This window comes from Lagopus leucura, unplaced genomic scaffold (assembly GCF_019238085.1).
Source record: "Lagopus leucura isolate 7727_CA_CO unplaced genomic scaffold, USGS_WTPT01 Super-Scaffold_100157, whole genome shotgun sequence".
NCBI classification, from domain to species: domain Eukaryota; kingdom Metazoa; phylum Chordata; class Aves; order Galliformes; family Phasianidae; genus Lagopus; species Lagopus leucura.
In genome coordinates this window covers 11,308,735-11,330,471 of record NW_024962334.1, presented here as the reverse complement: position 1 = coordinate 11,330,471, position 21,737 = coordinate 11,308,735, and the positions used below count along the sequence as shown (strand labels likewise).

The window sequence follows — 21,737 nt, the reverse complement described above, 5'->3', positions numbered from 1 at the left end:
GGCTCTAGAAACCTGGAGGAAGAAAACAAAGGTGTAGCCTCAGAGGCACCTAACCCTAACAGGGACAGACTAGGAAATTACATCATCCTTGTTTTTCATAGCCCAATGAGAGTAAATAAACTTCATTCTGCCACAGACAAGCACTGTGTCTCTTGGAGGCTATTTGCTTAGGACTGGCCTTAATAAATACTTAAGCCATTCTTCCTTGTGCACTCAATGAAGAGGAGAGCAGAGATGATTCACAGCAGCACGGTGACTCAGGAACATATGTTACCCTTTTGCTAATTCTTGATGTGCCTCTTCCTCCATCAGCTTCCAGGTGGAGTGGAACATCTCACGGTAGGGCTGGAGTAGATTTGCTTTGCCATGTGGAGCTGCAGCAGCACATACCTCTTAACTCCAGCACGTGCCTTGGCTAGTAACAGAGCTCATGCAATAGCTGGGTGGATGTGAAGAGAGCAAGCTAGGAGCTGTGTATCACTATCTACAATACTATGACCTCAAAGCTTGTAGCTAACTAAAAGCATCAGTTTAAGTTTTGATTTCTTCCCTCCCAACCTTCCCCATAGTACAGTCCTGCAGCACACACAGTTACAGAGCACAGCTTTTTTTTTTTTTCTTTTTTCTTTTCTGAGATCACTGGGGCTTATACCAAGGTGGACTAGTGCTGATGGCTTCCCTGACATGGGTGTGAATCACAGCTCTGCTGGTATAATAGCTCCTTGTATATCAGAAGTACTTTGTCCATCTAGCACAATCTACTGTTATTTCTATGTCTGTAAATCACTCTTAACATGAAACTTAATGAGCTGCATACCCCTACCCCTTTTCCATGAGCCCCAGCCAAACAAGAGCACAGCACTGCAGCTGTAGCTATTAAGCTATGGTGGCGGCAAAGCACTCCATTAATACCTCATGCTCAGCAGTTTGATGTGTGAGAGCTGAATAATTATGCCCTTGTTACCCTCAAATGAGAGGCGCCACTGCCAGAAACAAGAGTTAACAATTAAAAAACTGTACCAAGTCAAGGACAACATTTATTCATTCATAAAACAAGCCTTTCTGGGCAAGAGAACTGTGAGACAGAAAACAGGCAGACTTACATTAACTAGACTGGTTTCTAATGCTGCATTGTAACCCCTCAGCTAGACCTCCACAGTCACTTCATCTCAGCTGCTTTGAGAAACCAGCAGAGATGCAGCTAAAGCTAAAGCTCTTGGCACTATAAAGCAGCAGTTCCAAGTCTTAGGTTAGCTGTGTAGAGGCTACAAAGTGGCTAAGTAACCACTCTTCGCTTACGTACAGATTAGTGGGTGCGGGGATTTCAGAATAGTGGCTGCACTGAGATTTTTGGAAGATGAATGACAGCCAGTGCAAAGGAAGTGATTAGAAGGAAGGCTGTAAGGAAGACAGTCAGATGGGTTATTTTGAGCAACACTTTACCTAGTAATTCTCTAAGCAAGTGTAGAGAATATAATAATAAAAAACTTGTAATGCTTACATTGTACAATATTATGACTTCAGTAAGTCTTATGACAAACACAAGTGATGGCTAAAGGGAGTTGTGAAGTAGTCTCCAAACTTGGCACTGCAGACGGCAACATGCTTTTGTGCAGAATATCTAGCAACAGATACCTGACTGGATATGCTTGTTGTGTGTTGTCCTCATCAAGCTGCAAATGAGTTGTGCTACAGAAGAATGTGTTTATGCTGACACCTCCTTGTGAAGCCCTGACTCTCACCTCAGGACGTGCCAACTTCAAAACAGCCCAGGCTGTTTTATTTCTCCAGTCTTGTTCTAATATTCAGCCAAGAGATAATAGGTCATATGAAATAAATTGAATGAGTGATCAGGACATGCAAGTGGCTCAAAGCAAGTTTTGCTGTGGTGCCTGTGGAGGACGGGAAATGCGAGCAGCCCTGTCAGGCGCGCTTTACGGCTATGTGTGCCAACATTTCTGTTTGTGGACCCTGACATTTTTCCAGCATGCATCATTTGCATTTGTTTTGATAATAAGCTTCTCTCATTTAGCCTCCCCAGAGTCTAAGAAATGCACAGGTATTCCCCATTCCTTTCTTCTGCCTCCTCACCTACCCAGAATCAACAGGCCTTTCAACCGAAAGCCAGAGCGTAGTACAGAGCACAAAAGTCTTCAAAGCTGCAATACTGCATTATAGGTACAGAGTCATCATGTAGCTGAAGCTTGACTTCATAATAAAAATAAGGAAAACTTAAAGAGATCTCTTGACAGGTTACAAAACAAAAGGAATAAAAGCAAAACCTTTACTGTTCCAAACTGCTTAGCTGAAGTATTGCATTGAAACAGAATTGATCTACTACCAGAAATCCACCAAGCTACATTTTAAGAAGTGACTGTAAAAATGATCACTAAAATACTCTGTTCAACTTATAGTCACACTGACAAAAACAGAGGGCAAATGGGCTTCGGCTCCAATGAAAATACAGGTCGGAAGAGAACAGAGTGCTTCGGACCAGATCATTTCAATTACCCGACCGTCTTTGCCCTCTTGTGGGCAAACTTTTCTCCTGCAGTTTCTCAGCAGATGCAGACAGCAGTATGTGAACAGCTGCACCGTGTGGGTAAGCACCAACAGAATGCAAAAACATTACTCGACTTCCTTGTGCTCCCTTTAAGCAAGCAAAGAATAGCTGTTCTGAATTCAAAGGGAGGTCAAAACCACAACCCAGCCAAGGAGGTTCCTGCACAGCCACATGAAGGAGGCTGTGCAATAAGGCAGGTGGTCAGCACACAACAGCAATCAGGAGGTGCCTGTGCCACTCACAAAGAAAAGATGCAGATTACCAATCTGTGTTCAGCCCTACTCTGCCATTCTGGTAATTTACAGTAAATTAATTTGGATTGCACTGCTGAGAAAGGAGTTGTCACAGTTCTAGCAGTAACAGGACAAACTGTGGTTATGCTTCTAATTATTAAATCTTAATCAAGTTTCTTAGAACTCACTCTGTAAATCCACCACTGCAATTCCCCCTTACTACATTTTGCCTTTATTGTATTGTATATTGCACCTAGTTTTCAAATTTAATTTAGTTTATGGTATTAGAGGCCTTTTCCTCTCATGAACTCATACGTTCACATTCATCTCTGGCAAATTCATCATAGGGAATTTCACATTTAATAAATAATATAAAGAAAAATATAGTACATTACTCCAATTTCAGTGTAGAAGATAAAAAAGTGCAGTTCTCCTCCTGGTCCCAAGATGAATAGGCAAGAAGCAACCTGATTATAAAACAAAAAAAGTTACCCTGCCAGAAAGCATGCAAGTTTATTATTTCCTTTTCCATACCCCAGCCACCAACAATCAGACAAAAACATTTCTAAAGGATCCAGTGACTCCTCCTCAACCTGGTAGCTCAGTCACCTGCATTTTTCTACACCAAAAGATAGAATTTGACACCTTATGATGCCTTATGTTTATTTGTGTTCCTTCCTTTAACAAGTTTACCACTTCATTTCTTACCTCCAACTAATCAAGACAGTAGGAAACCAGCACTTGAATTACACTTGTTGCAGTAACTCTTAGGCCATAGTAGGTGTGAAGTCTGTCATTGACTAGCTTGTTTGGACCCTGTGACATGGGACAATACTGACCTCATTGGACCTTTTTTCCTGGAAGCTTCCACTGAAAACATCCAGCTTTGCAGGTTTGCAAGTTAGATACTCTTCCCCAGTAACAGGCAAACACAATGCAAGCTCCTTCCTCCAAACCAGGAACAAAGAATGATGTTATTTCCTGTGGTTTGTTCTGGGAGAACTACATACTGATACCGAATCATTAGCAGTAGAAACAAGAAACTTATTTACTGATATTTTATTTTAAAAATGATTACAAAACATCTTTAAGGACCAAAAAGAACATAATACATTAAAATATGAATTAAAATAGAATGGAAAAATAATTAAACATTTCACAATTATTTTAATGGAAGTTCAAGGCAACACTGGCTACGAAACTATATGCTTTTTTTTTTAATATATATAAAACAATTGCATTATCATTCTGATTTAATAATCATTAAAAGGCACTTAAGTTCTCAAAGGTATGAAAGTGATAGTTCTGAACAGCATAAAATTTAATCTAGATACCTCCCGCTGCTTACAGCAATAAAATAAAACAAAGATGAATTTCCATCTTAAAGGCACTACCAGCATATTAATTCATTACAACTTCATACAACCCCTCAAATATCTCACAAAATGTTTCCCTTCAGTGTAGTAAGCTTGGTATTTTTATTGCACAGATTTGAACAGAGTGAGGATTACCACAATGGCCATTATGCAAAAACATCTTGTGCTGAGCTCTTAGCATTGCATGAAACAGTTCACTGCATTTTAAAGTTGGTGGGTGCAATGGTAGAACCAAACGGTACAGGACCACAACCCTGCCCTGCTGTTTGCAAGCACAGAGTACAAGCTGTAGGGCACAATTCCTTCAAATACTTGAATCCAAAGGGCATTGCTAGCATTATGATTTTAATATGAGCTTAACGCTTTAAAAATTCACACTCTACATAATGTACATGTGGCTTTTCAGAGCAAAAACTCACAGTTCAGCTACTTAACAGCAAGTCTTCACATGTCCTGGAGAACCCTCTGCACTGATTCTCACAGCACCATAAGCATAAGAGATGCCTGAGAGTCAGTGTGGAGCCTTCAAATATTTTTGGATGTGCTCGACTGGATTTGAATATGCTGAGCAGGCTCACAGCCCCACTGCCAAGCACAGTGTTGAAGAAGGTGAAGACAGTCTTCAGCTTGATGTACCGTGCCGACTGCTCCTCTCCACAGGTTTTACTGTCAGTTAAGACTGTACAATTGTGGCTGCTTTGCAATCAGGAAAAGAAATTTAAGATAGTTTCTCATAACTGCCCTCCTGCTAAAGCTCCCACCATTCTCCTGAATAACCCTAATCCACTTCAGTCAAATTCAGCCAACTTTGTTTAGCAATGTAAATAGCTAATTTAAAGAAAGCAGGATTGTTTAATCAGGAACAGGCTGGGAAACTTGCAAACCACTTTGCTGACAGTGCACGAGTGTAGGAGACATACAGCCAGAAAGAGCTCCTGCAAAAACTGATGTTTAATCCAGTGCCATCCTTTGGGATCAGCCTAATGGGAGGAAAGACACTCAAAGCCTACAGCCGACACTGGGAGCATGACAGGAGCACATCAGGACAGCAGGAGACCACTCTGCTTGGCTGTGGTAGTAAGGAAGTCTCTCATCCTACCTGGCCTGGAGGATTGCAGAGACACACATCTGCCCTTGTACCCTGGGGAGCTGACAAAGCAAGTTAAGCAGCAGCAGAGAACTGCATAGATACAAACAAGCCTCATTCCCAACTATTTTCCCAACTATTTCTAAGCAACAACAGAAAACCAACTACACCCTACCCTCAAGCTTAAAAGCCTAGGATTGACAGTACAACCATACAGAAACTGCTTTGTTAACAAACAGCTGTTTTGGTAGCAACAGTTTAGCAATTACCTCAAACTCATAGCCCATATGTGGTATTTAACTACTGTACTATATGACAGATGAATGCCAGTTAAACAGAATCTGGGATGGAGCTCTACGTATTGTTTTAAAGAATTTCACGTCTCCCATTAGGAAAATCCTATGACAAGGGAAAACAGATCTAACCAGTTTCCAGAAAACTACCTGCTCATTTTCATTAGCTGGTGGCAATGCTTTCATCCCTTTCAGTCAACAGAATTTGGTTCTCAAATCCATACACAGATCAGTCAGTTAGTGAGAGAATGTGTAAACGCTAACTGCTTGGAACAGCTACAAGGAAAATGAAGTGTATGTTAAAAAATCCTCACTCTTAGCAACCTGAAATACTCCAGGGATGCCAGCATGTATGTAGCAAGAGAATCCATCAAACTGTTCTGCAAAGATTGGCAATATTTCTGTTTCAGAAGGTCTGACACAGGTCGTGGGAGTCAGAACTCAGTTCCAGTCACTTCTGACACCAGCTGCTTGTGGCACCTTTTTGTAAAAATAACTTCTGTATTCCAATTTGTCTGTAAAGAATCAGTGGTAGATACCAGATAGGATAGGGAGGCCTAAGGCAGAGAAATGGTTTCATGGATCCCTCTCAGTACCTACATCTCCAATTCAGGAATGCGTATCAATAGCAAATCAGGCAGAGAAAAGTCAATAGAGAAGGTAATCAAAACCCATAACTCTCTTCATATATTTTAAGCTAAGAAAAAAAAAAAAAAAAGAAAAGAAAAAAAAAAAAAAGGAAAGATTATTCCAAGATGAAAATTTTGTCATAGTCCTGCATTGTTAAATAATATCAGCAGCACCTGGTTAATTTTACACTCTATAGTATCAAGATTAAGAAACAACAGAAATCTCAATGTTGAAAAAATTCATAAGAATCTTGGGCAATAAACTAAAAAGGAAACAAAAACAAACACACAAAAAACTCACACCAACCTCAAATGCTAATCACCATTGTGAACATATACGCCAAAGTCAGACACTGCGAATTGCAGCAGAGATATTTCTCCCTGTGACCAGTTTCCTATTGCCTATTGTAAACAAACACATCTCTAATCTACCCAGTTTTCAGACACAGCTACAATAAGCTCTGTACACCTACACTGAGATCAGGTTAGTGCAAATGGATTCTAATAAATACAAGAAAATAAATGACAGTCCAAATAACATTTCATCTTCAAGGCAAGAAATTCCATACAAGAAAATACGTATTTTACGCATGGCTCTGAAACCAAGACACGGCTTAAACTTGGTGCTTCACACCAGCTGTCAAAATGTTACATTCCCCAAGCAAAGTGTAGTGTTAAAGTTAAGGCACAGAGGTTAGGGAGAGAACATCACAAACTCATGTTCATCTGAAAGTAACAGTACTAGGAAAAAAAAGTTGACCTTTTACACTGCTTTCTCTTACACTGACTTCCTCATCCCTTTCCAAATACAGCTCTCATGCACAATTTCTGGAGGGCTTAGTCTCAGCACTGCCACAGCAGGTTACAGGACTATAAACTTGTCAGACAAGAATATTGATAAATGGTGTTAATGCCTGGAAGACATTACAGATGTCATGAGAACTCAAACAACAACTGTTTTTGCATAATCAGCTTTTTTTTCTCACGTGCTCTGGTATTTTTGGAACATCTCTTGGCTTATGGCATGTTGCCCTATTTTTGAGGGCATTCCTTTACATGTCTAGCAATTTTGCTTCTACCTCAGACATCTAAAAAAATGCCTTTTTTCCATTTTATTTATACCCATCAGCATCTAGCCTGATATGTCCATCACTGGTCTGATACATGCTGCATCAGCAGTATGGCCTGTTGCTTTAGGGTACAAGTACTGATTTACCTGCTCACCAGCTGAGCCAGTCAGTCCATAGTGCACTAGAGCAAAGAAAATGACATGGTCCACAACAATTCCAGTAAAGCTACCATTAACTGTGCATAGACAAGTTGTGTATGCGATTAACCTTGCAAATCATATTCACCTGGATAGTACCAGTGTGAAGTAATGTTTTTCCCATTGATGTTCAAATTGCTAATTTAGGGTTACTTTGTGAAAATACTTATTCTTCAATTTTTCCTCTCACAGCCAGCTTTTCTTTATTCCTGCAAATTTTCTTGGTTTTGAAACAATCTGAAAAAACATTCTGTCATCTAAGTGTGAACACCGATGAGCACGATGTGCAAAGCTCTCTCCTTAATAAACAACTACATTACCCCCTGCATAAAAACTCCTTGCTTTCATTAAACTGATCTCACAGGCAGAACTGAAGAAAGAGATTGAATAGTAAAAACAAAATCCCACACTCTTACACACGGATAAGCATTTTTGTAAGGCTGCAGTTAGATGTCTCTTACATTCACTGTTTGACCAATAAGAATGAATTCTGCTCTTCTAATTTGGAACTTGTAAGAGAAGTATCTGGTCCAAGTTATATAGAAAATGTCTTCAGAGCATAACTAAGAATTTCTGCATCACATATTTCCCTTTATTAGTCACTTCTACCAAAATCAAATCAGCACACTACTGTCCTTCAGTTATTCTATTTACATTTTTTTTTTTTAAATATATGCCACCTAAATAGGTGGCAGGACCAGTTGCTTAGAAAATTAAATAAACCACAATGCTCAAGATGTCACTACTTGCCTGCAGATCTTTAAGTTTTTGTGACAAATAAAACTGATTAGAAGGAAGGGACAGAAGTTATTACCTACAGAGCATTGAAACTTTGTTTTAGCTTGCTCCACTCAAAAAAAAAAAAAGAACTAATTTCAGAAAGTTTAGCTTGGCTTATTCAGTGGCTGATCTTCTGTGGCACCTTGAGTGTGGCCTGGATTTTCAGAGCGTTCTTCAGTGCTTTGTTTCCGACTGCACCAAAGTTCCCATATAAATTCAGCTAAAAATGCCCCACTTGCAAAAAATCCAAACACCTATGAAAGTGAAAGGAATACAGGAATTAAAAATGTACAAATACTGGCAGTATTCTAAGTGTCTGGAGAGATCTGTTAATAATGCTCATATATGAAATCATTAGTTCCGTTTAAATTGGCAGTGGGTTGGAAGTCATACTGTAGCATATAAAATGTAAAAGGTTTTACAGTTCTCATTCTCTTAACCAGCTGTGGATATTAGAATATTTTCTAAACAGATCTTAATAGTGGAAGTATATATATATATATATGTATTCTTTTTTTTTCCAGTAAAACTAATGAAGAAGTATAGCACTGATGGTGTAGCAGAACAGTTATACAACAGATGCATGCTGTTTAGAAGGACCAAGCAAAGAAGAATAACAGATGGAAGGTGAAGAGATAAAGCAGCAGAAGCTCAGCAAGGCCTTGCTGGGTCAGCAAGTAAGGATGACAAGTTTCATTGTTATTCATAGCAGAAGAGTGGTAAGCAGGTTGGTTTTAGCATCTTCGTTCAAGCAAGGAATCAAATGCACACATTTACACTCATTTTGACTGAATTTAAGCAGCTGTTTTTCCCCAAAGCAATTAGACACTAATAAGTCTTAAATCACAATTACTTTGTTTTTCCAGTTTAAAAGAAAAAAAAAAGAAAAAAATGGGGAGCCTTTATATTTCAGCCATTAGGTATGAGTACATCAGCAGCAAAACAGAGCACCACACGAAAATGTGCGTATCCAATAGCTCATCCTGCCTATGGAGTGGAAGTATTTCGCTTTCCTTTCTAATCCATTTTTAATTCATTCAAGAATAAAAATCAAAATTTGGTCTTTTAAACTCACATATTCACAATTTCGAGGTTATTTTAAAAGAGTGCCAAATAAGGGAGGATCTATGCCACAAAGTCTCCACAGTGCATTGCTCTGAGCCTTTTCATTGTCCCCGGGAGATGCATGCCCCGTTGTTCTATTTCTGTCACTGAGGAAACTGTGATTCTTATCACAGCCTTTACAAGCCAGCATTCTCTACATATGTTTTATAATGCCTGACAAAAGATATGGTTGCTTGCTGACTTTACAACTGGAGAATATAATGGAAATGCAGCTGATCTGCTTTTCAGAGGAGATTATCAGGGAGTGGTGAGAGAAGGCAGTGTTGTCAATAGTGACAGAGGACAGGGAAGAACACGGAGCCAAGGGAGCAAAATTAAGCAAGGAATGAAGATGCCAGGGAGCTCAAGAGTACACAGAGCTTTCCAGAAGTCCTAAGGAATGCCTGCTTTCCAGCTTGTAGAAGCTCCAAAATAACTCTCTCTTCCTGAAACAACATAATGCACTGAAGTCTGTTCCCTGCCCAGCTTCTTGCCTGCAAACTGAGTGAGTTTTCAAGAGCAGAGAAATTAAGATACAATTTAAATGTAAAGTAAATGATACAATTATAAGACTTACACAAGCAGCTTTTTCAAAAGCAGACCCAGAGCTGGTTGCAGCAAGCACTATTGAAGCTATTAGAAAGAAGGCACCTATAATTAGCATGGTCCAAAAATTCTGCAAATAAAAGAAATGAATGTTACACAAGCGTAGATATGCTACCTGAAAACAAACAAACAAACAAACATCCTAACAGCAACCAAGTTAATCTGACAATGAATTTACTATTTGAAACACTGAAGTTCGTGGGAGAGTCAGGAAACTGATTTCACTACCAACCAACATTCAATATCATTAACTATTTTTAAAAGTCAACTTTATAAAATCCTTTTTTCTTTTTTAATCTTCTTTCAGTATTTCTCTCATTACATTTAACCTTTTTCACAGTCAAATTCAAGCGCAGGTCAGTCATGCTAGCATTATTCCATCTGGGAAACTAGAAACCTGTAAGTGAAGGTGCTCATTCAGATCTCTGACTACACTCCCTTATCTGTACCTTCACATGATATTGTTACTGCTTGCACTGAAAGGACAGTCCAAAAACAGCCTTCCTGACTTCACAGGGTGACACTGTGCCAACAGTGCACCTTGTGGAACATAAAAGCATGAGCAGTAACCAGTACAGTTATTATCAGAAAGGAGGTAGGCTACACTCAGTAGAAAAACAGATGCCGCAGACAGGCAGATTTCAAGTACCATGCTGGCAGAAAGCCATATCATGCATATGAAGGCTGCTCTGAAAGTAATGCCTCCTAATTTATTATGATGGCCCACAAGGTCAGAAGCAGGCAGATGCTGATGGATGGCAGCAAAGGTTGAACCTTCCCAACCAATATCCCATTACGTGTTGTTACTATGTGACAGATGGCATCAAAGGGGCAGTCTGACAGAAAGGTGTCTGACATGGGAGTGCATCTGAAGCAATGGGGTGGAACTGAATTCCACCATGTGGAAAAAACAGCACCCACTGACATCCATTGGCACTTGCTGAATGTTTATGGAGACCAAACAGTAAATGTTGACACAATGAGGTGGTGAATGGTGCATTTCAGCAGTAGTGACAGCAACAGTGGGTCACCTCCACTGGTGCAATTTCTTTCTTTTTTTTTTTTTTTTACAAGCATGACATGCAGGCTTTTGTTCATCTCTGGTGAAAATGCATAGATGACAGTAGTGACTGTGATGACAAATGGCATTTTCTAGCTGTGAATTTGCTCTATCTCACAGTGTTACAGAACTCTTTGTATCTGTTGTAGTTTCCATGGAAATAAATAGGAGGCATTGCTTTTGGAGTGATCTATTATAACAGTGTAATAGTGGGAGCCTTTATGAAAGACTTTCACACAAGTCTTAATGTCCTGCATGTAGGACAATTTTGAAAAACTGTCAATATTAAGAAGACTCTTAAAGTTGAAAAAGTCAAAGTAATATAACCTCCTTTAATCTAATTTTTAAATGGAGAATAATAGGAGATTCACTCTGCACAGCCTTTTGATTCCACAGCAGTTTCGAGGAGCTTACATTATATGGTTTATTTAAAACAAATGAAATTCCTTACCATTTTGTTTACTTTATCTTTCCCAAACGTTTCATATGCAATAGTGCAATACACACACAGGATCAGGAGGCTCAAAAGAAAAGCACTGCAGCTTACAAATTCAAAGAAGTACAGCCCATGACAGTTGATACAATCCTCCACAATTTCTTCAAAAATAACAGCCAGAAAAGAGAGGACCTGCAAACAAATAGCATACTTCAATGGTACCAAGTCTCATCAATATCTTCAACAAATGAAAGTCTGAATGCCTCTGATGTCAATATTAATGAAAACAGCTGTAAGAAAACACTGGATCTTAAAAGAGCCCCATAAAATTCTGTACTATTTTATTACATGCAGAAATATAGGGAGACAGTTTTGTCTTGATGTTAAAGTCAGGCAGTGAACGACACTCGGTTAAGCTGAGCACATGCTGCCAAACTCACTTTTTGGTTAGAAAGTAAAGACTCTTGATTTGTGATGCTGTGCAGAAGGCAGCGGGAAGCAAACCAGACAGATGAGAAGCACAAACTCTGCTGCTTACCACTTATAGCTGCATTTAATTTTAAATGCACTTCGGTTTGGGGCAGGGGAGAAATCAAACACATTGATCCAGCCAGCTGCCTCTCTTGATCAACTTCAGAGAAAGCGTAGCTTGTATACTTAGAACCCTGTAACAACAGCAGCTCAACTGCAGGAACCAGAAAGTTTAAGCTACGCTGGACAGTGTTTAATCTGTGCAGAAGCTTATGCCAGCCTTCCTGCAACTGTCCTTTTTTGAGGACGCAGCATGAATTAATTCCCATACAGCTGTCATGCATCTGCTGCTGGATTTTCTGCTACCTTTTTGTGCAGGAAGGAATATTGCTGCATTTAAATAATCCCTCCTTGTGGCAACTTCTCGCTGGCTTTCTTCATCCTGAAAAGATGACACAGGATATAGATCTGTGCAGTAAGGAGTTCAGCAGATTAGAGCAAAGCAGTGATTAGGAACCAGAGTTGGTCATAAAATCAAGACTGATGTGAGGATGATCATATTATTAATAACAGCATGTGGGAGGGTGACAGTTCTATGAAAAACACCAAATTCTAGAATTTAGAATTGTCATTTTCCAGATATGGCATGTAAAAGCAGCTGCAGGTGCTTTATCTGCATCTTATTTTGGAAAATAATTACCTGTCCTCAGTAAAAATAAGACAGTAAAAATAAGAACAGCGACTTAGCACATGAGAACCACACCTTCCACCAACTAAGCCAGACCTCAGAAGGGCACTTCAAAACATTGTATTTTGAATACACAATCATGTATGAAGTAAACAGGATCTCAGAAAGGGAAAGAACTGGAGGTGAGAAACTGCATATTACAATCAGGCCTCAGCATACTTCCTTTCCCTCATGCAGCTGCTGGCAAAGGCACATTGCTCAGGAACACACACCTAAATCAGTGGTTACAACGGATGCCCAAGGAATGTATTAAGCTCTGAATTTCCAATTTTTAGAGAGGTTTTTTAAAAAATAATCAAAAGATTACTTACACAGCTTACAATTGTGTCCAATCACTAATTCACATGTTTTGCAAAGTGAGCTAAAATAGGAGGTATGTTTTTATTTTTCTTCCCCTCTCTTCTGTGATTTAGATTTCCACCCCTTTATATATCACCACTCTTTATATCAGCCATCACTTTCACCAGAAACAAAACAGACCAGAAGGAAAGCAAAAGCCTTTCTGTTAACCTGCCCTCAGAAGACTTCAGTAGCCCAGATAACCGTAACTGAGAAAAAAAAAACCAGCAACCTCTTGGCTGAGTGTACAAGCAAGTGAGAGAAAATTACATTCAAAGAGTACTTAAAGGAGTTCCATGTCAAAATAAAAATTAAAATTAAAGGATGGATCAACTGGAGTCTTTTATGGGACTTGTCCTTTGCTTTAGTTTCACATTTGTCTTCTCCACACTGCGCCTATGGAGACTTCCAAGCAGCAAATGGACAGAATATCAACAACTGTTTTCCTCCGAGCTGTCAGCAATGAGTGGAGAGGGCAGCTCAGCTAAACCTGTGGGACAGAGCTTCCTTCATACTGAAGACCAAGGTCACACCTGAAGACACATGCAGTCAGCTTCCACCTTCCCTCCCTCTCCTACAGAAAATAAATATCTTCCTCTGCCCTTTGCCAGCAAGGAAGTTTTTCATCAACACTGACATTACTGCTACTGCAAGTTTCTACAGGTGGGTTTAATAAAGAAAAGGCTACAAAGAAATGCTGCAAATATAAAGTAAATCGATGAACTTGCCAGCAGGCAAGCAGCAGTGGTATTCCCAGCACAAACCTTCCAGTTTAGATGAGCACATACGTTAGTTCTGTACTGCTCCAAAGTGAGGGATACTATAGGAAGCAAACAGTTCAGGGCAAATAGCAGATTGAGGCTGAATTACAGTTTTCCTTTCTGGTTAAGGTATTTTTTTTTTGAAGTAAAATAACTGCTAATGAGAAATACTACTGCTTTAGATGAGAACTCATTTCTACCTCAAGCATGGCACAATAGGCACCATGACATTTAGCTTAGTGCTGAATTTGAACCAGTCGTGGAGTAAAAAACAACAACAAAACAATCCAGCTGTAGTAAAAGTAAAACAAAACAGTAATCTAGAAACCCACGCAATTAAGATGCCTAGAAAGAAGTTTTCTGTAGGCGATTTCACAGTATTTTATAAAATACTTGATCTTCTTGTTCAATGGACAAAGAACTGGCTGCAGAATCAAGCCCAGAGAATGGTAGTCAATGACACAATGTCTGAACGGAGATCTGTGACAAGTGGTATCCCCTAGGGGTCACTGCAGGGACTGATGCTTTTTAATACTTCATCAATGACATTGATAGCGTGGTTGAGTGCACCTTCAGCGAGTTTGTGGATGACACCAAGCTGTGGGGTGCAGTCGACAAACCAGAGGGACAGGAGGACAGGATGCCATTCAGTGGGATCTAGAATGGCATTGAGCATTGGGCCCAGGTGAACCTCATGAGGTTCAACAAATCCAAGTGCAAGGTCTTGCACCTGGGTCAAGGCAACCCCTATTACCAATACAAGATGGGAGACGAAAGGATTGAGTGCAGCTCAGCCGAAAAGGACCTGGGGGTATTGATGGATGGGAAGCTGGACATGAACCAGCAATGTGCCCCTGCAGTCCAGAAAGCCACTCATATCCTGGGCTGCATCCAAAGAAGTGTGGGCAGCAGGGGGAGGGAGGTGATCCTGCCCCTCTGCTCTGTGCTGGTGAGGCCTCACCTGGAGTACTGCGTCCAAATGTGGAGTGCTCACTACAGGAGAGACATGGATCATTTTTGTTGCCCTCCTCTGGATGCACTCCAACAGCTCCAAGTAATGGAACACCTGCCCTGTAAGGATAGGCTGAGGGCTGGGGCTGTTCAGCCTGGAGAAGAGAAGATTTCAAAGTGACCTGAGAGCAGCCTTTCAGTACCTAAAGAGGAGCTACAGGAAAGGGGACAGACTCTTTAGATGGGTCTGTGGTAATAGAATGAAGGGAAATGGTTTCATGCTCAAAGAGAGAAGATCTAGGTTAGATATAAAGAAAAAGTCTTCTACAGTGAGGGTGGTGAGGCACAGGAACAGGTTGCCCAGTGATGTGATGGAAACTTTCAAGGCTGGGCTGGGTCAGGCCCTGAGCACCCTGACCTAGCTGTGGCGTCCCTGTTCATGGCAGCGGAGCTGGACTAGGTGATCTTTGAAAGTCCCTTAATAGTCTGAGGGTTCTATTATTCTATTCTGTAACAAAGATGGGTGATTTTTGAAACCAACACCCTATTTAGCAGTCCACCCCAGTGATAATCAGTGTGTAATCCCCAAAATAACAAAGAATCCCTATTTTAACAGACAGCTAATAGGTGCTAATATTAGCTAAATCACAGTGATTTCCAAAAATCCTTCCTAAAACATTTCTCTTACTGGAGATACTGAAGATTCCATCCTCAGTAATTCCTGGTGTTTCTTTTAAATACTTTGACCAAGAACTCCAGAACAGTGCATTTTGGTAAATGGAAACAAAAGGAAGGAGAAAATTTGTCAGAAATCAGGAGAGTGAATGACTATAATTCAGTTTTCTTTTTCCTCTCGTTGTAGGACAAGTATAGACCACCAACTGTTTTTGAAACCTATCGAGCAGCTACCCATGATGGTTAGGACAGGCCCCTCATAACTTCTCTTTCTCCTACCTGGAAAGTTTTTAAGCAATGCTTCTGCTCAGGTAACAAATTGAAGACTTTGCTACACTGGTGAAGTTGCACATGTAATATTTCATTCTATTCCATCAGACTACTGATATAAATGATCTGCTTGCTTGGCAGCGACAGCCAGCAGATCTTATTTGATCAATCAATCTCTAGGTGACGAAGTAAAAGCTTACATCCTGTTACATTTATTTAAAGTATTCTCGGACATGATGTTTTTAAAACGCTATTAAGAAAACATTGCTTTTGGCAGCACTTAGTCTTACCTTTACCTTTCTTTTCCTTTTGACTCTGTGTGAGCTAAAGTTTAAAAACAGAATGTCCTCTTCTCTGCGCAGTGAGCACACGAGAGTGTTGGAAATCACCTATGATTCCTCTGAGCATGAGACATCTGACTGAACAGCCACTTCGCCGGAAAACAGGCACCGACACACTTAGAGTCAGCAGCCAGTCCCACTGCCCCCCTGTGAGTACTTCCCCTCTCTGTTCCTTGCACCGTTACCAGCACCGCCGGACAGACAGCAGCACGAATCGCGCGCCCACGTGCTGAAGGCACTCAGAATATGACAACAAGCAGGCAAAAGGGGAGCCTGCATTTTCCGGTGCGCCCAGGACCGCCCGGTGAGAAGCAGCGTCTCAGCCGTCCGGACGGGTTACCATCACTGTGCGTGGTGCTCTACAGGAGGCAGGAAAGGCGCTGCCGGGGCGTGCGAGGAGCGGCCAAGTCCACAGCCGTACCCCGAGCTTCAGAGCAGGGTTTCCACCTCCTCTTTCACCCCCGTAGCTCTCTGCAGAAAGCGCTGCCCCTCAGATTCTAAGCCTCGGCACCGAGCAGCACAGCCGTGCTGGCGGCGGCCTTTCGCCTCAGCCGGGACACGAGAAAGGAGCGCGCCCCGTTCCGCCCCGCCGCGCCCGGAGGCACTCACCGGCTGGAGGGCTTTGTGCACCAGCCGCCAGCCCCGCAGGTGCCGCAGGGTGCAGCCGCAGCGGCGGCGGAGGGGCGGCTTGGCCCGCGGCTCGGTGGTCTCGTTGTAGACGCCGCCGTTCTCCATGGCCGCGCTGCCGAGCCGGCGAGAAGCGAAAGCAAAAGGGCGGCGGCTGGAGCGGCGCGGCAGGGAACGGGAACGGGAAGGCGGAGGCAGCGCCCCGCCCGCCGACGCTGAAACAAAAGCGCTTCCTGCGAGCCCCGTGCACGAGAGTAGGGGCGGGCAGGGGCGTGTGCCGTCCTTTGCACGGGGGCTGGGACGCGTCCCTGTGAACTTTCACCAGACGGCGGTGGGCGCGACCACGGGAGCTCAAGGAGTGTTTGGACGGCGCTCCTAGACGTTGGGTTTGGATTCTGGATAGCGCTGTGTGGAGCCGGGGTCGAACTCGATGGTCTTCGTGGGTCCCTTCCAACTCTGTTCTGTGATTCCAGTGTGCTGCTGTACCTCTGCCCGCACCTAATTTCATAGGCAGCTACAGCTCGTGCTGCCATGAGGAAATAGACGAAGACTTTTGTGTATAAGCAAAAGTGTACCACATTGACTTTAATTAGCGTATTATCCACAGAACTATTATGGTCCTTCACAGTCAAATTCAGATATACTTTGCTAAGTATGATCTACTGATAGAAAAGCAGCAGTTGGCTTTCTCGGCCTTAGTTCTACTCGTGCTTTGTTTAAGCACAGTCTGTGCTGAAGGAGCCAAGTGAATGGTCACACTGCCCATCTCAGCCCAGCAGTGCAGGACGTGTGTGCAGCAGCGAGAGATCAGGCACCATCTGTGCCTGCTGGGAGCCGCCGTGCCTGGACAGCTAAAGGCAGAGCAGGTAAAGGCACTTGGGGCGTGCTCTGGGCTACTGTTTGCTAGCAGGCTGTAAATGGCACCACTCCCTGTAGGAAAACACAACCCAGAGGAACAGCGTGGGAGCCCTGGGCTGGGTGGTGCGGGTGTGTTTGTGCCAGTAACAGTGCCTGTTGCAGGAGCTGGCTTTAGAGGCAAGTGAGTCGGCAAACCTTGTGATTCCTCAGGCACAGGAGTTCCCAGTGAAATGAGGAAGGTATTGCTGTGAGTGCACCACAGCTTCTGCTGGGGGTTGGGGATGTGTCTAATGCAGTTTTGCATGCAGCATCCCAGGAGTGCAGGGCTGAGCAGGTAGGTGTAGTAAATGATATTTACTGTTATGGATCCAGAGTACTGCTGTGCCTTCATTGCTGGTTTTTACATTAGTAGGGTGTAAGGAAGGCTGTATTACAGAGGCCTTTTCTAAAGGAATTTCCTATTTTGTTTTATTTTGTGTTTATGTTTCAAAATTGGCTGAATGACCACAATATGTCCTATGTAGTGAGACTACTCTTGTCTGAGGGAGACAAGGCTTAAGCAGATAGAAGCAGTTGTGAGTTCTCCTTAGTAAGTATTCAGTACCATCTAAGGATACCTGCAGCTGTTCCCAGTCTTGTTACCCATGCCCTTAAGGCAGCCTTACAAAAGGATGAATGCAGATGTTACTGCTGAGAACAACTCTTGAAAGGAGCTGCTTCTCAAGGACCAGTAGAGAAACTACACAAAGTTGACTGAAGATAAAATATATTGTAACCTTTTTCTACTTACTGCTGTTTCCTCAGATTTGTTTTTCCTGCTCAGGCCTTCAGCAGGAAGTGTAAAAGCTGGCTTGCCGTTTAAATCCTAGATTATTTAGGCTGCTTTCTTTATTTGTAAGGCAACACATGGAAAGCAAAACAACCACAAAGATCCGTAGCAGAGAGGGAATGAAAACCAGACAGCGTAGGACAAAATACCTTAAAAACAGTTGCAGCGTTTTGTTAAAACATGCAAATGCTGCTGTGCACACAAACTGGAGCTGTTCCTTTTCACTAGAACTGTCTTTCAAGTACAGCTTTAAAGTTCACTCCCCTTTAAAGAGGGAATGCAGATCAAAACAGTAGTTGTGATTCGTAATGTCTGTTTAATGTAAACGACTGCAATTAGCTGGCTGTGATGTAATAGAAATCCCATTGCAGATAGGCACCATCAAGAAATCTTACTCAATTTCTTCTCTTTATGCATTGACAGAGTTTTCAAAAATTAAAGTCTGTCTCACTCATGCAACCTCTACCAAAATGGCAAAGCCTGAGCTTAAAGCAGGACACTGCAGCAGAAAGCAGTCCCAGAATTAGGTTGTAAACTGCCACAACATCTCCACTCAGCCAAGGAGTAGGAGGTTGGTGGGAGCAGATTAGTGATGAGTGACCTACTTTTCTCCTGCATTACATCTTCTCCAAAGATAACCACCACAGTGTCCATAAATCGGTACCTATTAAATGGAGAAACCTACGTCATTAGGGGAGATTACAGCATAGCTTTATAACACGGACATCAGTCCTCACCGCATTGAAAAAATTTACAAAAGAAGTGTGACTGGAGTGACAAAACAGTTGAATAAATTTCAGCCCCTGGGATATGGTGAGTACAGGCCAGGTATCATCCCAGTTTTTACGAAGTGAAGCCCCAGTAAACCTTTGGAACTAACTTCGTTCTGTGTTACAGAATTACCGATTAAGCTGAAACATAAATCCTTCACTCCCTTGACCTGACTTCTCACAAATGAATTCTCATTTTCCCATGTTCAGAAATACAATTCTATCCTTTTATTTTCCTTTGAGGAGAGGAGACTTTCTTTTCAAAAGAGAAAGAAGTATAAGAATAGGAAAGCAATTTAAAAGCCCAAACCACCAAAGGACGCAGGCTCCATTTCATTTGAAGAGTGGTGAGGCAGATCACCACAGAACAAGTTGGGAAACTCCACGGAAACTCCACAGTCATAGGCATGGCTCCCTCCTGGCTTTGGTTCCCATGCAGGCATCTAACAGCATCCTTTCACACAAGTTCTCTGCATGAGATGACCAGCTAGCCCTGGGAATCATAGAGCAAGGTCTGTAACAAGCAGACAAACTCAGACAAGACTTGCACACGTTGCATCTCCTGACTCTTGCTCAGCTCCAAAGGCTCTATGTCTGGGCTCAGTGTTGCAGCTGAACTTCACAAAGCCTGAGCACTGTGCTAACTAGCCACAAGGTGGGATTTTTAAACAGCCAAAGATCAGGAATCGGTATTTCTAACAGCTATTTCTGAATAGCCTTCATGGCACCAAAACAAATAAAATGCTCAACTCTCTCCATGTTTCCCAAATGCTGGGCTAGGATAATTCTTGTTACTGGTTTTCTGCAATGCATCTGCATAAAAAGAATTCTAAAGCCATGAGGTATTTGACAGCCAATGGTTCTACAACTGCAAATTTAGTATTATTTCAAAATACAAGAATCTTGTTTGTTATATTTTAGTTTGATTAAGGGACAGCATACTTTCTCATTATAGGGTTAACCATACTTAATACAATTCATTCAGAATACTGAATAGTGGGCTGGCACGTAGGGACTGCTTACCATTAATCGACTGTTCCAACTGCAGAACTTACAATTCTGCCTATGGTGGTGATTCAGCAAAGGTGACACATGGAGAAATGCATGACCTGCTGATGAATAACTGCATGGAGTGAACTGACCTGGAAGGTGTGGCGGGAGAAGCTTCCCATCAGGGATGCAGGGCATGCATCACCATCAGAACACTGGGAAAGCTCGACAATATATTAGAAGCCATCAAACTAGATGGTTTTTATTGATTTTAGATGGCCTTTTATTCTTCTTCTGTGGAGGCAGGGACTGGGGAAAACCTTACTAATGACTCATTGGAATTTCACTTCATAAAAAGAAGTTCTAGAAACAAAAAGTCACTTCTGTGTATTTAAAACTTCTAAATATGTTCCTTCCCTAACCACTGCTAGCTGTTTGGTTCTTAAAGGTTTTTATTACTATTATTTTTCACAAAAGGGCTAAGAAAGAACTTTCTCTACCTGGCCTTTCTGTTCAACAGCATCAAAGTCGTTAGCCTTCCTACTTCAAGTTTAAGTTCTCTTTAGGCTGCCATCACTACAGCCTGTTTATGCTGACTGGACAGCTTCGACAACAGCAGATGGAGAAAGTGGAATTTACCAGAAGCAGCGTGCAAAGCAAAGCTTTGTGAAAGGGCTATTTCCACTTCTTTCAGGCACCAAAGGAACCCATTGGTGAAAACAATCAAAGGATACTTGGAAAGGACACCTCTTCCTTATTCATCATTGTTCTTTGGTGCCCTAAACTGTAGGTGTGGGAGATTTGCAATGATCTCAGTTCTACAAGGAATAACAGCACCAGTAACATCAAGTGCATTTCTAATCATTCCTGCATGCCTTTAATACCTTTGGTGTTACTTAGTACAAGGCTCTGGCCTAGCACACAAGAAGAGCAGATGATGAATTTTCATAAAGTAGCATTTCAAAGTGTTTTGCAGTGTGAATACTGCAAAACCACTACACAATAAAGAAGTTACTTTGCACTTTCAGAGCTAAGCCTGTGTAGTTAAGGAACCAGCTACCAATAAAATAAACTCCTTTAGGGAATTTCCTTTCCTCTACATCCTTATATAATTTCTTTGACTAGAGTGGTTGTTATAAACCTGCTCTGCAAATTTTAAGCTGAAAATCTGGGGTAAAAGATCACTATTTCCTGGCAGTTCTCACATTTCAGCTGAAAACATGGCAGTCTCTGAAATGTGTATATGACTTCTCAGTTATATAGACAGACTAGCTACCGTACCAACTTTAAATTTCTACTTATACACCTGAAATGTAGTTACCAGTCTGTTGGGTTGCAGCCTTTTTCACTGGGAGCGAACCTAAATTGGAATTTAATACGACTAGCATCACATTCAAAATACAGAAGATGTACTCCTTCATCAGGAGCCTTTAGAAGTTTCCTAAATAAGCTGGAGAAAGTAAGGCTTTATTTAAAAAATCCAAAACAAATAACAAAACAAACAAATGAAAAAAAACAACCACAAAACCTTAAACTCATTGAAGTTACTTGGTAATTATTAGATTGGGATATACTTTTTACACTTAGTATCCTGTGGCTATCAGTAGGAAAAGCCCACAAGCTTGAAACAGAACAGTGAAGGGATGCTCAGTGTTTGTGTACTGAAAGCTGAA

The 21,737-nt window shown here is 41.6% G+C and overlaps 1 protein-coding gene across 2 annotated transcripts; it reads right to left on the bottom strand.

The window, feature by feature from the left end:
- Positions 1-3,876: 3,876 nt before the first annotated feature.
- Positions 3,877-16,751, bottom strand: LOC122189873 (CKLF-like MARVEL transmembrane domain-containing protein 6). Of its 2 annotated transcripts, none has more exons than XM_042889350.1 (4): positions 16,600-16,751; positions 11,450-11,626; positions 9,910-10,008; positions 3,877-8,482 (listed from the first exon to the last, which is right to left on the bottom strand). In XM_042889350.1, the coding sequence occupies exons 1-4, from the start codon at positions 16,723-16,725 to the stop codon at positions 8,333-8,335; spliced, it is 552 nt and encodes a 183-aa protein (XP_042745284.1). In that variant the 5' UTR covers positions 16,726-16,751; the 3' UTR covers positions 3,877-8,332. The 2 variants fall into 2 exon arrangements, with proteins under 2 accessions (XP_042745284.1, XP_042745285.1); XM_042889351.1 differs by lacking the exon at positions 16,600-16,751 and adding an exon at positions 12,272-12,319 and having other exon boundaries at positions 3,878-8,482.
- Positions 16,752-21,737: the final 4,986 nt, after the last annotated feature.